The 15,783-nt window shown below is 41.7% G+C and overlaps 1 protein-coding gene across 7 annotated transcripts in view; it reads left to right on the top strand.

Moving 5' to 3' along the window:
* LOC117272081 (band 4.1-like protein 3) overlaps positions 1-15,783 on the top strand; it is a 69,419-nt gene that overhangs the window by 37,966 nt on the left and 15,670 nt on the right. For 3 of the 7 annotated variants that reach the window (XM_078173046.1, XM_078173045.1, XM_033650814.2), the window contains exons 4-14: positions 2,276-2,380; positions 2,622-2,664; positions 2,779-2,854; positions 3,129-3,347; positions 5,606-5,693; positions 8,596-8,748; positions 10,162-10,259; positions 10,804-10,979; positions 11,450-11,655; positions 12,779-13,363; positions 14,689-14,742. In XM_078173046.1, coding sequence (XP_078029172.1) covers positions 2,276-2,380; positions 2,622-2,664; positions 2,779-2,854; positions 3,129-3,347; positions 5,606-5,693; positions 8,596-8,748; positions 10,162-10,259; positions 10,804-10,979; positions 11,450-11,655; positions 12,779-13,363; positions 14,689-14,742 — 1,803 coding nt within the window. Of the gene's footprint in view, positions 1-2,275; positions 2,381-2,621; positions 2,665-2,759; positions 2,855-3,128; positions 3,348-5,605; positions 5,694-7,954; positions 8,000-8,595; positions 8,749-10,161; positions 10,260-10,803; positions 10,980-11,449; positions 11,656-12,778; positions 13,364-14,688; positions 14,743-15,783 lie in introns of those variants that run through there. The other 4 variants (XM_033650822.2, XM_033650820.2, XM_033650811.2 and 1 more) reach the window with 3 other exon arrangements.

Below are 15,783 nucleotides of genomic sequence, written 5' to 3'. Positions count from 1 at the left end.
AAATTTGAAGGTCATTTTTTACTATTCACCAAACGATTACTCATTCACTGTCTGCAGAATAATGGATAATGACAATAATTGTTAGTTACAGCCCTTCTTTTAATACATGGTTTGGTGATGGGAGTTGCAGTTCCTTTTTATAAGCACTGTAAATCTCCAAACTCACTGCAGCTACTGTTGTTGCCTGCTCTCTAAATTCAATCTTGAAATTGATCAAGATTGATGTTTGTTGTCCAATTTGAGATCAGATTTCCTTCCAATTTCCTCCTGATCTCATTTTCCCGCACAATCCCAGGGAAGACAGAATACAAGCCAGATCATTCGGCTGCTTCTGCTGCTTCCTCACATGTATGCTGTTTGCCATAGCCTGTCTGTGAGACAACTATGTGACTGAGCAGAGGTTTGCAGATCACAACCTTTTCTGTGTGCGTGTAAATTCTGTCAGTAAAGCCAAGTGTTGCGTTGAGAAGCCACTGTCACAGCAGAGCAGCAATAGTCTGACACGACTCTGCTAATTCCCTCTGAGATGTTCTGGTAGGATTAACTCTCCGCCACCAGCGGCTTTATGGCTCTGTTAAAAATCACGCACAGACAATTCAGAGTTCTCATCATAGAAAAGGATGAGTGCGTGCTCCAAGTGATGACAGGCTGTGGGTGGATGCTGGGATAAATGTCCCGATAGGTGTCATAAATTGCATAGCTGCTACTTCTATTCCAGCCACTTATGTGTGTTTATTTCTGCTTGGCCTCATGTCACGAGCTACATGTGAATGTGACAGATACATAGGTGTGTTCTGACTGCCGCTGCTTGAATAAGCTGTGGCAGTGGTTTTCAATAAGTCCAGGCGTGAGAGGCTGGCTTTGGCACCGCAGGAAGGAGGCGTCTTTGTTGTGGCAACTCAGGCCTTAAAATATCTCATGTGAGCTGGCCAAAGGAATCTGCCTCCAGTGGGGGAGACGACAGAGCTCCAGCCGATGACATCCGGCACTCAGCTAGAGACGAGCAATCGATTGGTTTTAAGCATTCGCATTGCTGATGTTCACCTTCAACTCAGGAATTTGAAGCTGTATTTATACAGTCTTGCTTTTTATGGAAGGAATCAATCCACAGTGACCTAGTTGGTTAACTGTGGCCGCGATATCTTTGAAGTTATTGCAGTGTAATGTGCTGCATCATCGTGGTGTCTTCATAATTGAACATTTAAATTTCATGTTGCTGTAATAACTCTTTAATTATCTCAAGATAACGAGGGGCGAGAAAAGAAATGAAATCTAGTGGCATCATTAAATTGGGCTGGAGGGGATTATGCTGTTGGTCGTGTGTGTGCTTGCATGAATGTAGTGTGTGTCTGACCACAGCTAATCTTGCAAACTACAGACCCAGTCAGCCTGGTATTGTGTGTGCACATTTATGATTGTATTTCCAAGGACCTCTTGTGGTTTTATTGATGCACAATTGTTGAAAAACGTGCCTGCTTTATACTGTCCTTGACTGTTGACTCTTCACTACGGAATTGCGGCCAGTACAGGCTGCAGTTTCTCAACAAAATCAAGCAGCATTAGCACAGAGCGAAAAAGGCATTTCTGGAAATCATCTTGGCTCAAAACAAGAAGCCTTAATGTTTGCTGCAGCCACATTTTGGCCCTTGTCGTGGCTCAAAAACTGACATCCATAGAAAAGTTTGAACCGAAGCATCTGCAGATTTGTTCCATACCCGATTTTGTTATGATGCACCAGAGTTAGGCGTGTTATGAGATGAATACATCCCGGTTTTTGTTACCTCTGCCAACATCTTAATTGTAAGCTGCGAGGGACAATCCCACTGGGCACAGCTGCTGCATGTGCATTGTCTAAAGTGGCAGCTGGAACACAGCCGCCTGGCGGAGATCTGCACTCTGCTGAGTGCACTTTCCTAGTTTTATTTTGTGTTCTTTATTGTCATGTTGTTGTTGTTGGCTGTTGTTGTGGGTTTTGTCTTGATAATTGTTGAATGTGGTGTTGGTTCACGAATATGACCGCCCACAACACTCTTTCTTCTGTCTAAGGCTGTCTAGTTGAGAGTCGATTTAACAACCCTTAATCGTGACATTAAATCAGCAAAAAGCAGTATATATACTGGAAACATTTTTTCTAATGCAAAATAATATCTTGGTTCAGTTTTGGTGGTGTAATCTTTTTTTTAAATGATGATCGCTTGATCATATAATGTGATAATGCAGATTACTTCTCCTGTAACGTGTTTAAAATGTTTGTTTTTTGCTTTTTCTGTCATAGAAGCGAGCCAAGGGCCAAGTGCTCTTTGATAAAATATGTGATCACCTGAATCTACTGGAGAAGGACTACTTTGGCATCACCTACAGAGATGTAGAGAATCAGAAGGTAAAGGACCATTTGTATTATGTTAGTTATCAGTTTTATGGAGTTGTTAACTGACACTATAAATTACATATTAAAACCAGGATTGTGTAACAGTCACATGTGCTAAATGATGTTGAATAACATAAAACATTTCATCTATAAAAGTGCACTTTGAGGAAGTCATTTAAAAGAAACTTTGGTTAGTAATTTGATCACACATTGGTGATGATTAATGCTCTTTGCCCGTGGTTGTCTGTTGCAGAATTGGATAGACCCTTCCAAGGAGCTAAAGAAGCAGATCAGGAGTAAGTCCAGTAATCTAATAAGGCCACTCAAGAGTTTTGTCCCAAATGGTCAAATGAGGTGTACGCATTTGCAAAATGCTGCTTTGATAATTTAATGTTCTCTCTTCATCTCAGCCGGTCCCTGGAACTTTGCTTTCAACGTCAAGTTTTACCCTCCAGACCCCTCTCAGCTGACTGAGGATATCACAAGGTGAGTAAGCACCTAATTCAGAATGATTATAGCTGGGGGACATTTGCCTCTTTGATGTTCAAAACAATATTGCAGTTTATCAATCGTTCTCATGAGTGAACTTTGAGTTACATTTTTATTGAATTGGATGGGTTAAAATGTAGTTTAATAAGGAAAAATAACAGATTATGAGGGGGAATTGTATTAAAAATATTCACAAAGGAAATCCAGACATGGCTTTTGATAACAAAAACAAAATTACTGTTTTGTTTTCTGTCTACTCTCCCTCTCTCAGGTACTACTTGTGTCTGCAGCTGAGAGACGATGTGGTTTCAGGCCGTCTGCCATGCTCCTTCGCCACCCACACAGTGCTGGGCTCCTACACAGTGCAGTCTGAACTGGGAGACTATGACCCAGAGGAATTAGGCAGTGACTACATCAGTGAACTGCGCTTTGCACCCAACCAAACCAAAGAGCTGGAGGAGAAGGTCATGGAACTCCACAAGACCTACAAGTTAGTATTGGCATCACTTCCTAAACTTTCTTTGTACTGAGCTTGAACTGTCAAACACAGCTTTTAATACAGTCATGGGCCAGGCAAGAATGTACAGCTCAGTTATACACAGAGCTTCATCTAAGAATGAATAATGGTCAGAAGTCAAAACTCGTAAAGGTTGCTGGTGTGAGAAAGGTGATAATAGAGTGTGATGTAGATGAGCATATCAACATTTACTGTATATCAAGTCAGAGCTTCTCTCACCTGCACTTTCGTGGTTGGACAGTAAAGGCTCAGCCACAGCAAACCAGCTTCAGTGAACTAGTGGCAATGAAGGCCCCCTGCTGCGTAGCCTGACATCACCATGTCCCAGCCAAATATGTTGCACATGACCACATCACAGACTACAGCCAACAGTCAAAGAGCACAAACGTTCTGCCCCCACATGAGAGTAAATAACTCTCTCCACACCAGCAGATGCCGGTAGTCTGTAATAGTCATTCAAAAACATAAACTGGAAGACCGTCTTGATGCTAGTCAGTTAGCACAATAACAACACAGCCCAGTCTTGAAAGAACAAGGCATATTTACCGCGTGCCAGTGACAGAAACACTAATACAAAACGTTTCTGCTGAAGAGTGCAATGGCTAAAGAAAAACTATCTTACCTTAAGTAACAGGTTTGTTTTGGTGTCACTCCCTCATGACTATAACTGGTTGTTTACTTTCCTCACTTCCGTTTGTCTTCTCATGGGCTGAGCTGAACTGCCAATCAGTGATTTCATTCACCGACATGCAAAATAAATCGGCCAAAAAGAAGCCGATGGGGGATAATGTGTGGGACACACTGCACAAACTAGGGTAACAGACGATCACTGACGGTACAACATTGACTGATGGCCAACAGTCGGTTTGGTGTGTTGAGGCCTTAAGAAAATACAGAGACTTAACCTTAAAAAAAAAGTCAAACTGAACCTGTAATAGTAGGGACAGGATTAAAGTAGGATTTTGAAAAGTGAGGGTAACATTACCTGAAATGATGCCCCTGTGCAGAAGACATGCAGATATGATCCTCACACATTAGTAGATTTTTCCCTCCCACGTAACAAGCTTCAGGTGTCAGTAATTCTGCACACAGGCAGTAAACACAGTTAAGTGGTCCCTCTGATTAGAAACCAAATCGCAGAAATTATCCAAAAGAGTATGTTTATTTAAAAAATGTTAGATGTTCAGCTCTTTTGTTAAAGCCCCATGGAAATCTGATTCCAAATATAAATATTTCTCTCCAGCATGAAATAATCTTAGCTAAATAAGCAAAATCAAAGGTAAAAGGCAAAAAAATGTACTTTTCAAAACTGAAGCTTTTCTGCTTCATCGGGGCTGTGTAGGTGTGGTTTGATCAGGTTGGCAGACAAAGCAAACAGACTCAAAACATCATCAGAGTTTGATTTGAACTAGCTAAACTTGGTACACAAACCTGTAAAACGAGATGTGAAACAACTCAAACTGTTTTAACAAATTACAAGAAAGTCTGAAGTCTCGGCACTCAAGTCCCAAGTCAAGACATACAAGTCCTGAGTCCTTAACTTAAGCTTAAGCTTTAAGAATCCTGAGAACAACGATTTAAAGTGTTACAGGTTTCTGCATTTACAACTTCACCGTCTATGTCTGCCCAAATCATGTTACCTTATAAGGCATTTAGATTCACAAGATCACAAGAGAATCCAGCCCTGCTTTGCGACACAGCCTGCCCCAAATATCTCCTGCAGTGGAAACTGTTTTGCCAAATCTCTACCAATGGACACATTTTCTACCATTGCATCATGTCCCCCAAGCCTAGCCTGGAATAATAATCGTGTTCTGAAAGGCAGCATGTCTCATTGAATTTGTGTTTTTCTATAAATGGATATAGCTGGCTGTCCTCTGCCTGAGCCCTCATTCTCCCTGTTACAACGATTTGTGTGTAATTTGATGCAGTCCTGTGTAGCCTGCTGGATGGAGCGAGTCAGTGTGCAAGGGTTAGGGTCTATCTAAAGACCCATCTATGCTAAAAATGGATACACTCATGGTTCTCAGTTACGCTGCAGTTAACAGCATCCATAAAAACAACCATTTTCCCAAAAGCTTTTATGCAATAAAACTGAATTATCCCTGTTTTGGATTTTATTAGACTCTACCTTTAAAGTGTTGAATATTCACATTGGTCACAAAGCATCAGCTCTCTCTTTGCTTTACTTGTCCCTGTTTGACCTTGTCTGATGTGTCGTGTTGTATCAGGGGGATGACACCAGCTGAAGCAGAGATGCACTTCCTGGAAAATGCCAAGAAGCTGTCCATGTACGGCGTGGACCTCCACCACGCTAAGGTAACAAGTCACTACAACCTTTTAACCCCTCACGTGGAATTTACACCTAAATTTATTGTCTCTCACAGGTCAAACTAAATATTTATGAGATTATAAGTCAGTGTACAGCACCCAAATAAATTTTTGAAAAATAATTAAGATTTGGAGACAGCTCATCACAGCTGTAGATGTCAGGTTTCTGTCATCTGCTTCATCATATATTTCCCCCCCTGAAGTTACTTTCTTGATTAGCATGGGAAACAATGAAGTAGATTATAAAAAACCGATGTCCCTCATGTCTTCAAGATGCATTAAGAAATATGCAGTGAAATGTTTGTGTTGTCTTTGAAGGAATAGTTCAACATTTGGAGAATTACGCTTATTTGCTTTTTTGTCAAGAGTTAGATGGTGTCCTAAATATGAAGTTACAGTCAGAAGTCTGTTAGCTTATCTTAGCATAAAGACTGTAAACAGGGAAACAGCCAGCCTGGCTCTGTCTAAAGGAAACAAAATCCACATATCAGCTTCTCTGAATCTTACCAATGAACACATTATATGTTTGTTTAATCCGTACTGAATCAAAATGTAAAAACAATATGTTTTCGTTTGTGTCCCAGCCTGTTTCTTGCCCGGAGCATAAACTTTCTGAAGTCTTTTCATCACTGTTAGATTTCCAGCCAACCCTTGTTTTTACACTTTGGTTTTTGTACATGTTAATTAGTGAGCTTAAGAGATGTAGCTGTCTAGATTTTTACCTTTGGTCAGAGCCAGGCTAGCTGTTTCCCTATTTTCTGTCTTTGCGCTAAGCTAAGCTAACTGACTGTTGGCTTAAGCTTTGTAAGTACAGCATGCAGGGTGTCTGCAGGTCCTTAAAAAGTCTTGCAATGTCTTAAATTCCATTTTATAAACGTGTTAAAGAATAATTAAATAGTCCCAAATTTGAATTTGCAAGGTCTTTATTGCCACAAACATTTTAACTAATTTAATTTATCCATCTTTTAATTTCATTTTGTCAAAATGAGTCAAGCTCGTCTGCATGCAAGTCCACATTTCCAGTGTTAACAATCATTAAACCTACCTCACTTGTCTCTTTCTTTTATATGTGCACTTGTTGGCAAAATGTAGATTTACCAAACTCACTCCATTACTTACTACATAAAACCTACCTCTGCACAGGACTACATATATACTTAGCTTTACACTTACCTGCATGGCTTGATTAAGAAAAAAATGTACAAAAATCAGTCTTACGTTTGTTAAAGAATGTCCTTGACAAAGGTCTCTTGAAATAAGAAAATCAGACCTGCAGCACTTTAAACCAATCCACTGCTCCATCCGGCTTCTTCATCTTCCTCATCTAAAGTGGGGACACAAATCATGGACTTCATGATTGTGTGGCTTAAAGAAATAGAATGTCAAGGTATCCTTTTAATGGCAGTAACATCTAAGGGTCTGATATTTGTAGACAACCCTGGGACAGACATAACAGTGGTATCATTCCTCCAATCTCACCGTCTGCAAGAAGGCCGATAAGCTTGTTTCACAAAATGTTTAACTATTCCTTTAAGCAGTGCACCGAATCAATGTACCAGAATGTCACTCATGACTCCAGTAATGGTGGCTGTTTCCAAGATGCATTAAGAAGTGTGCAAGTGATACTTTAAACATTAATGTTTGTATTTTTTTTTTATGCAAGATGACACTAACACATTCCAGTGACGCTTGCCACCACAACACCGCTGCTTCACAAACCTCACGGCTGCCACAGTAATGCCTCAGTTTAACATGCCGCTGCTGTTGCACTGATTGACTGACATTATGTCACTGCTGCCTCTGTGGATTTGGGAGAGCTGAGGAGTGGAAGGGGTCTGGAGCCCAGCTTGATTTGAATGATTTTCTTGGCATTTCTAATCCGCCAGCCAGATGGGATCAAACGCGTCATTAGGACGCAGGCAGTAAAGAGAGAGCTGGATTATAACTGCGCGACCGCTGTCGTCATAAAAGAAAATCACGGTCATGTGTCTTGATATGAATCAGTTATCAAAAGCGCTTTGAAAGTCAAAATGGGTCCAGAGATGTGAGCGTTGGAGGGGATATTGCCCTCACAGATTTAGATCAGAATGGAGATGACAGAGATGAGGAAGCGGCCTTGATCAAACTGAGTAGACATCAATGCTCAGTGTTGGATGATGTGAGTCCGTTTTGATACACAAGAAAAAAAAATGTACATATCAGACCAGCATCCCTCTTTTGTCTTCTCTCCTCTCTCATTAAATGCAAAGTTGGTAGGGAATCTCTATGAATGCTTGGCTCCAGCTGAGGGAGAGGTAAGAGGCTGCATCTCATGTGCTTATCTGCGTGTGTGTGTGTGTGTGAGTGTGTGTGTGTGTGTGTGTGTGTGTGTGTGTGATTTCTACTTGTGCATGGTTACATACACAGTCATAATTTCAACATCCCACTAAGACTGTTCCTGCGCTTCCCTCTCAAAACGTCACTAGTTTCACCTGCTCATCTCATGCTTTGTGCAGTGAAGAGCACCATTTTGTGCTACATCCACCATTTCCTAAGACTTCACTGTTGCTTTTCCCACTCAGCCCTCCTTGAGTCTTTATTCAGCGTCTCCACAGCTTGCATAGAGAAGATAAGAGTTCCATATGCCTGACTCCACTCTTCACCTGCCTGCTTTACCCTGTCATTATCTCAGACTTGGCTCTGTTAAAGTCTTCTTTACCCTGCTGTGCTCTGGCTCCCGGACCTCCTGTATATCCTGTAGATGTAGATGTTTACGTTGCGTAGAGCACAAAAAGAAGCGCAATGTTGTGGTCAGTGGCTTCTTCTGTGAGACCATCAGGGATCCTGTGTTACCACAGTGACACACTGTGAAGGGTTTTGATTAAACTTTCATGGCGTGTGTTGTTAACAGGACTCTGAGGGCGTGGAGATCATGTTGGGAGTTTGTTCAAGTGGCCTGCTCATCTACAGAGACAGGTTGCGGATCAACAGGTTCGCTTGGCCCAAAATCCTCAAAATATCCTACAAGAGGAACAACTTCTACATCAAAATCCGACCAGGCGAGGTGAGAACAATAACAGTCATTGAAAATAACTCACATTTATTTATAGAGATGTCCAGAGCTGATCTGCTGGGTCTGTATTGGGGCTAATGAAGATTCTTTAAGTGTAACCCATTGTGCTCCTGTCAAGTTTGCCTCTATTTCTATTTTCAACGTTTTCCAGATGCACTACGCCTGCAAAGTGCTGCTGCTGGCTAAAATTACTTCTTAAGTTCTTAACTTTCTGGAGATGAAGAGCAGCTGTCTTATTCCTGTCTAACATTTCCTGACCCAACAGATCCACACTCACCTCTCTCTTTACTGATGTTTTATAAAGGAAATACTGTGACGCTGCATATTTCATATGAACTAGAACTGCTCTCCTTTGTAGGCACTGCACAGCTGTTTTAATGACAATAATGACAATATCAGTATGGAATTTGGATATGGAATCAGGAGATATTGAGATCAGTGGCATAAACAATTGGACAGTGCACACTGGGCTATCACTATTTATATCAGCAGTTACTTTTTATGCCTCCACATCATTGATAGTTGTGACTGGAGGCATTTTTTTTCCAGTTGTCCGTCTATACCTCTGTATGTACGTACTTAAATTCATTATTCTCATTACTGGGAACACAATGCCTCATGAACACCTTGAGGGAATTACTTTAAATTTGGCTCAAATGTCCACTTGCTCTCAACAATGAACCGATTACACTTTGGGTTACATCATAATGTTCTGCAAAAACACTTTTCTGGACATTATTTGTCATATCTCAGGAACGGAAGGAGAGACATTTGGTCAGATACTGAATTAGTGACACTAATCTTCGGTGTCCACTTTGAAACTGGGATGTGTTTGAAGCATCTACGTTTTCACAGACATGAATGTAAAGTAGAAGTGCAGCTTGACAGCCACCAAGCGATAATTCTAGTTTACAGATGTAACTAGTAAAATGTAAGCATTAGGGTTGAGCTGAATACTCAGATGAGACCAGTATTCGGTACAAGTAATATGTTTGTGTCAATATCCATACTCATGATGAAGGAAAATCCTCTTTTGGGTAGCTGTGTTCAATCTCTTCTCTCTGAGGATATTCTAATAATCATAAATATAGTAACTTCTGATCAGCAAACAATAATTTCAGGTTTTAAGATTCACGTTTTGGTTTGGCCACACCTATCTCTGGTGTAAATCACACCCACTTCCTGAATAAACTCTGCCCATTCTGAGTATAGATACAGATACAGATAATTTAGATGGTACAGATACAGCTATAGATATAGATAATGGTGTACTCGCTCATCCATAGTTAGCATTTAACATAGAATCATACCTTAATAGAAAAGGGATTACAAATAAATGGATGAACAAGGTCAGAGTTGCCTGTATAGTGAATCTAACCAGAGTGTTTTTTGTCCTTGTTGCAGTTTGAGCAGTTTGAAAGCACAATTGGTTTCAAGCTTCCAAATCATCGCGCTGCCAAAAGGCTGTGGAAGGTCTGTGTCGAGCACCACACCTTCTTCAGGTAAGAACAGAGGATCTCTGACTGTGATTGGAAACACCTTTTGAAGCTGCTGTAGGAAGGTTGTTAATTAAAAATCAACTTGTCAGCAAAGTGTCATATTTCCCTAACTGATAGCATTACGTTGCCCTGTTTCCAAAACAAAATTCTGGTATCAGGTGTTGACAGCTTGATAGCAAAGGGACAGTATTTTGTCCAGAGTTGGACTCACCAACAGAAGGTACTCTGTTTTCCCAAGTTTTTGACCCTTTGTGTTGTTGAATGATGACAGTGATGTCTTGTAAACATTTACCGATAATCACCTGAGACTGAATAGAGACAGTGTTCAGACTGTTAGTAGCTGTTGCCATTTGAACAATGTGAAGTTGCTTTTATGCTGCTTTAAGCAAAAAATTGTCTCTTGGCTTCTTTTGAGTAACGAGCCGAGCCTGAAGGCTCTCTGGAGATTATTCAAATGAGTGGGAGTTTCAATGTTTAACAATCCACTGCTTAAATCTGTGTTGTTTTTTCTGTTTTGATTAATATGAATGTTTGTAACTTGTGACAGGCTCGTATCCCCGGAGGCACCCCCGAAGAAGTTCCTGAGCCTCGGCTCAAAATTTCGCTACAGCGGCAGAACGCAGGCTCAGACCCGCAGGGCCAGCTCCCAGATCATCAGACCTGCTCCGTTCTTCCAGCGCTCCTCCAGCAAACGCTACAACTTGTCCCGCAGCTTAGATGGAGGTGAGGAGCAGATGAGGGTTTTGATTAATGGCTTGTCAAAGTGCCACCCAAATGTAAATGTGGTTATTTGTGTTCATTTATGTGATTTATTTTGATTAGTTGCTTTGTGTTACTTGCACACAATTTTCATTTTAAGATCATGGGCTGAAACTTTTCCCGCTTAAAAATGCTGCTGCTACTTTTTTTGTGACAGGAGATGAAAGAAACATTTGTTAGAAGTTTAAATTAGTTTTTTTGTTCCTCTTTCTATTTCTTTGAAAAGGAGGAAAATGTGCCTGTGAAAGCCTGTAAAGATAAAAATGTCTGGCACACTTTCGCAGTGCAATGACAAAGCCACAATGGGCACTTAAACATGAAGCCTTTCATTCCACTGCTCACATTTTTTCCAGGAATTCAAAACAGACCGTTGTGTCCGTAAAACGTCACTGATTCCACTCCGTCACATCCAGCTTTGTCTTCCTGTCCTCCAGCACCCATTATGGAGAACCACGAGACTCTCATGAAGGACAGTGCCACAGACGGGGCAGCCAAAGTCATCGCCAAGGGAGACATTATCACCACGGTAACGACAGAGAAGAAGGCAGAGGAAGAGAAGGCGGAGCAGGAGGACGCTCAGATGGATGCTGCAGAGACGCCAGGAGCAGCTGAGGCAACACCGCTCAGACAGGACACAAAGGTAAACCACTGTCTAACAGGGTCCGTGCAGTCAGAGCTGCATTTCATGTGGATAAAGGAACTTTCTGGAGGCTTGAATTATCTTCGTACTTGGCTCAAAAAGAGGAAATTAATACAGATATTCCACCATACTGTCAAAGAAACAGACGATGTTTCTTAGAAGCTGCTGCAACTTTGTCTTTTTAAGTCCTTTTTTGAGATTTTAGTTGTGTTATCTTTCTTAATAGGCTTCTTAAGGGGGAACTATTGTGCTTTTCCTTATTTTCTGTGAAATATATCATGTTACAAAGTCAGATGTTCTTAAAAGAAGTGGCCAGAGTTTCAGATAATGAGGTAAGCATATGTAGAAGTAATCCCCATTCTTCTTTCTGATTTTGAGACTAGCTCAGGGGTGAGCTCACGATTTCTTTATATGGTCATCTGCTCCAGATACGTTAATGCAAGTGTTTACATTACGTAGCCTACATTGCTACATATGTAGCTACATGCTAACGTCAGGGAAACATGTAGCCTTTGTTGCCGTTGATGTTAATGATGCTGGAGTATGCTGGGTTGTGTTAAGAAGCTTTTATTGGTGATGATGATTCACGGTTGAAAGTGCCTTTATACTGAGCTCCTGTCATTCTTCGGTTGCCATGATGATGTAGTGATGTGAACCAGGAATTGCTGACCAGTCAGAGCAGACTGCGTTTTTTCGGAAGGAGGGCTTAAAGAGACAGATGCTTAAACGGACAGTTTCAGACAGAGGGAGAATACATGTGTTCCAGCACAGACACTATGGGGAGAATAAAGAGTTTTTTGAACATTAAAGCATGTAAACATGTTCTAGAGAAACCCAAAATACAAGTATGAGTAGTAGAGTATGTAAGTATGAGCATAATATGTCCCCTTTAATGGCTGATAAGAATTTCCCAGTTGCTTTCAGCTTAACCCACTGCAGCAGACTAGGCCTAAGTGCTTCTTCTCATCTTGTGTGCGCTTTACTAATTAGCTTTTCTTTTCTTGTCCTTCCTTTGACCCCACACTATACTCGTGTGTGTGTGCTCATGCGTTACGCCCCCTTCCCCTTTACCCCTCTCCATTTCCACACACGACATCTCTGCGTCGACATTTCCCTCCATCAGTGCTCCCCTCGTGTATACACAACTGACGCCCTCCGCTCTGAGCTCTCACTCCCCTCATCTCCTGTTTTATCGACTAAAGTACGGCGGAGGCGCAGGGAGAACGCACGTAAACGGGCCTCGTCAGTCAGTCCAGCCAAGAGCTCCGCTGGGTGCCGCCGCCGGCAAGCCCTGGCCGACCGCAAAGCTGCCCTGCTGGATGAGCAGGTGCTGCTGCTGTCGGCGCGCAAGCAGAGGCTGGAGCAGGGCAAGAGCCACGGCGGCACACTCTTCTCCTTCTCCCTGCACCTGCCCGACCTGTCCTCCTTCCTGGACGAGGACGGCTACATCACCTTTCCCGATCTGTCAGAGATGCGCTTCCTCCCTCTGTGTGCGCAGAACTTCCTGCCCATTAAGTCCCCATCACTCATCCCCTGCTTCCTCTTCATCTTCTTCTTCCTGCTCTCCACCTCCTTCTCCGTCCCCTACGCTCTCACCCTCTCCTTCCCCCTGGCGCTGTGCCTCTGCTACCTGGAGCCCAAGGCAGCCTCCTTGACCGCCTCCATAGCCCAGGGCTACCATGACCATGACAGTTCAGAGGAAGAGGAGGTGTGTGTGCGTGCGTCTGTATGTTCCAGTACCCGCCTCTGGCTTAGATTGACAGTTCATTATAACAGTTAACCCTTTATCCTGTCCTGTATCTCGCTCTGCTGTTTCACCAGTCCAGAGCCGACCTGGAGACTGTGTCTGTCCCAGTGTCTGTCAGTTCGCCTACTTTCAGAACCTCATCTCTGCCCGGTCACACTCTCATCCTGTAGACTACATCCTCATCAGCGTCACACAGAGATGAACCTGCAAGTCTCACCATTTCATATTCGATTGGCTTGCATTTACTTCACCATAACGAGAGGGTTAGACACAAATATTGGGGACTTTTTATTTACATCAGTCTCAAAACATGACTCTTCTCCCTGACACATTTGTGCAGCATCACTAACAAGTTTCCATGAAATAATATCACTGTCATGCTGCAGCATATAACAGTGTTTTTATTAGAAATAATGATGATTTGAAGAGCTCACCTATCTTCATTTAGTCACTAATCCTTCACCAAACCTCATATTTAGAAACGTAATATCTGTGCCTAACCCATCTCAGTGTCATCATCCACATTCATAGCTCCACAGTAGAAAGCGACTGCTCCAAGATCAACACCAGCTGCATGGAAACACTTCCATATTTATCTATGCACTCAGTCTCTCTGCATTGCTATCTGAGTCAAGCAAAGCAGCACAAATTAAAATGAATGATTTAAATTGAACTCCTGCTGAAAAGGGCTAAAAGCAGATTACTGTCGAGTGCCAAGATGCGATCTTTCCCTCTCAAGCAACACCCTTTTTGGATCACAGATGTAATGTAATGCATGCTGTGTTGCAGAGAGACTGTGACAGTTAAATACATCCAGATCACCCCTAGTGTCAACATGCATGAAGAGGAGGGTGGAGGGCCTGAAAGTCAGGTTACTGTTCGTCAAATCAAATTTTTATATACAGTGCTGTATGTTTGACCAGCAACAACACAGCAAATGTTTAAACTATATATGTACTGTATCAGGATTCAGCCCTGTTTAAATCCAAAGCAAATTTAATATCATACTCAAATGTCAAAGTGACTGACCAAAGGTTTCAACTTCCTCTGAGTCTGTTTTGCTTGCTTATTTTTCATTTGCTTTTTTTTCTTTTCCTGACTTTATCTGCAGTGTTGTCTGATAACGTGTAGCTCACAGGAACAGCCAGTGCATTTCCATTCGTTCCATTTGTGGTTATGACGAATCTTTGTAAAACGACAAATGCATTTTCAAGGGTTTACAAGTTGGGTTCTTGTTGTTTTCTTGCCTGCCACTCGGAACGGTTCTGGTCTGTTTGTGTAAACAGACCGACAGCGAACAAACTGACTTTGCCTTTGATGGAGAGATGACCGCCACAGAGGTTTGTACATCGAGGAAAGACGTCATATTTAAGGCATGAAAATAAGTACCAATGGTGCAGAGATGTATAGTGATACAGAATCATAGTTGTAATGAAACATTTAGGAGAATTTGTGCACTTCAAGTTCTGCATGTGACGCATGCATTTCATCTTGTTATGCCCATTTATTTTTTGCACTTTATTTAATGTATACTTAACACACTTTATATGTACATCAATGTTTCTTTTCCACTGAATAACTTCCATTGTAGACCATTTGCTAAACCTCTCCTCTCTAGCTGAAGTTGCTGCACCTGTCAAGCTTTGATATTCTTGTGAGACTTTATGAAAGGGTCTTAAGTGTGCACTTAATGGCTACGTACATTATATCCTGCTGAAAGACTGAGCCTAAAGCTGCACATCCAAGGTAAACAGTCAGCTTCCTAAGGAAAAACTGAACGATCAGGCTGTAATTACATTCTAACATGGCCCTGTTTAGCCGCTTAGCTTAAATACATGTCTTTTTAACTTTAAATGGTTCAAAGGTGAGGGGTTTTAGAGTGAGGATTGTTTGTCAAACATAACTCAGTCTCTGGTAATGTTGGCTTTGGTTGCTCGAGTGTTAACTGTTAACCCCAAATATCATTACAAAAAAGAGCAAGACAGAGCTGTTAATGTTACCTAAACTCTGATAGCAACAAGGCCTGGCTTCCACTAGGGGTGGGAGTCACCTGAGGCGATATACGATATTATCGCGATACTGAAGTCCCCAAACAAAGGACCAAACTTTGTCAACATAAGATTAAGTTTTCAGTCAGTTCATCTAACTTTTATTGCAGCAAAATGTATCTAATGAACTGAAAATGCAATTCATGTTATAATTCTAGTAGGCTACCAAAAGTTTGATTTGTATTTGCAATATTAATCATTTCTAGAAAACAAAAGTCGATACTTGGCGTTTGTGTATCTAAAGGATAGTGCCTACACTGTATTGATTTCCCCCCACCCCTTGCTTCCACACAGTAAAAAAGCATGTGTACCATGCCAGTATGCTTATGTTCG

Source organism: Epinephelus lanceolatus, chromosome 12 (genome assembly GCF_041903045.1).
Source record: "Epinephelus lanceolatus isolate andai-2023 chromosome 12, ASM4190304v1, whole genome shotgun sequence".
Taxonomy (NCBI): Eukaryota; Metazoa; Chordata; class Actinopteri; order Perciformes; family Serranidae; genus Epinephelus; species Epinephelus lanceolatus.
Note: the sequence above shows the minus strand (reverse complement) of the source record. Positions and strands in the feature narration are given on the sequence as shown.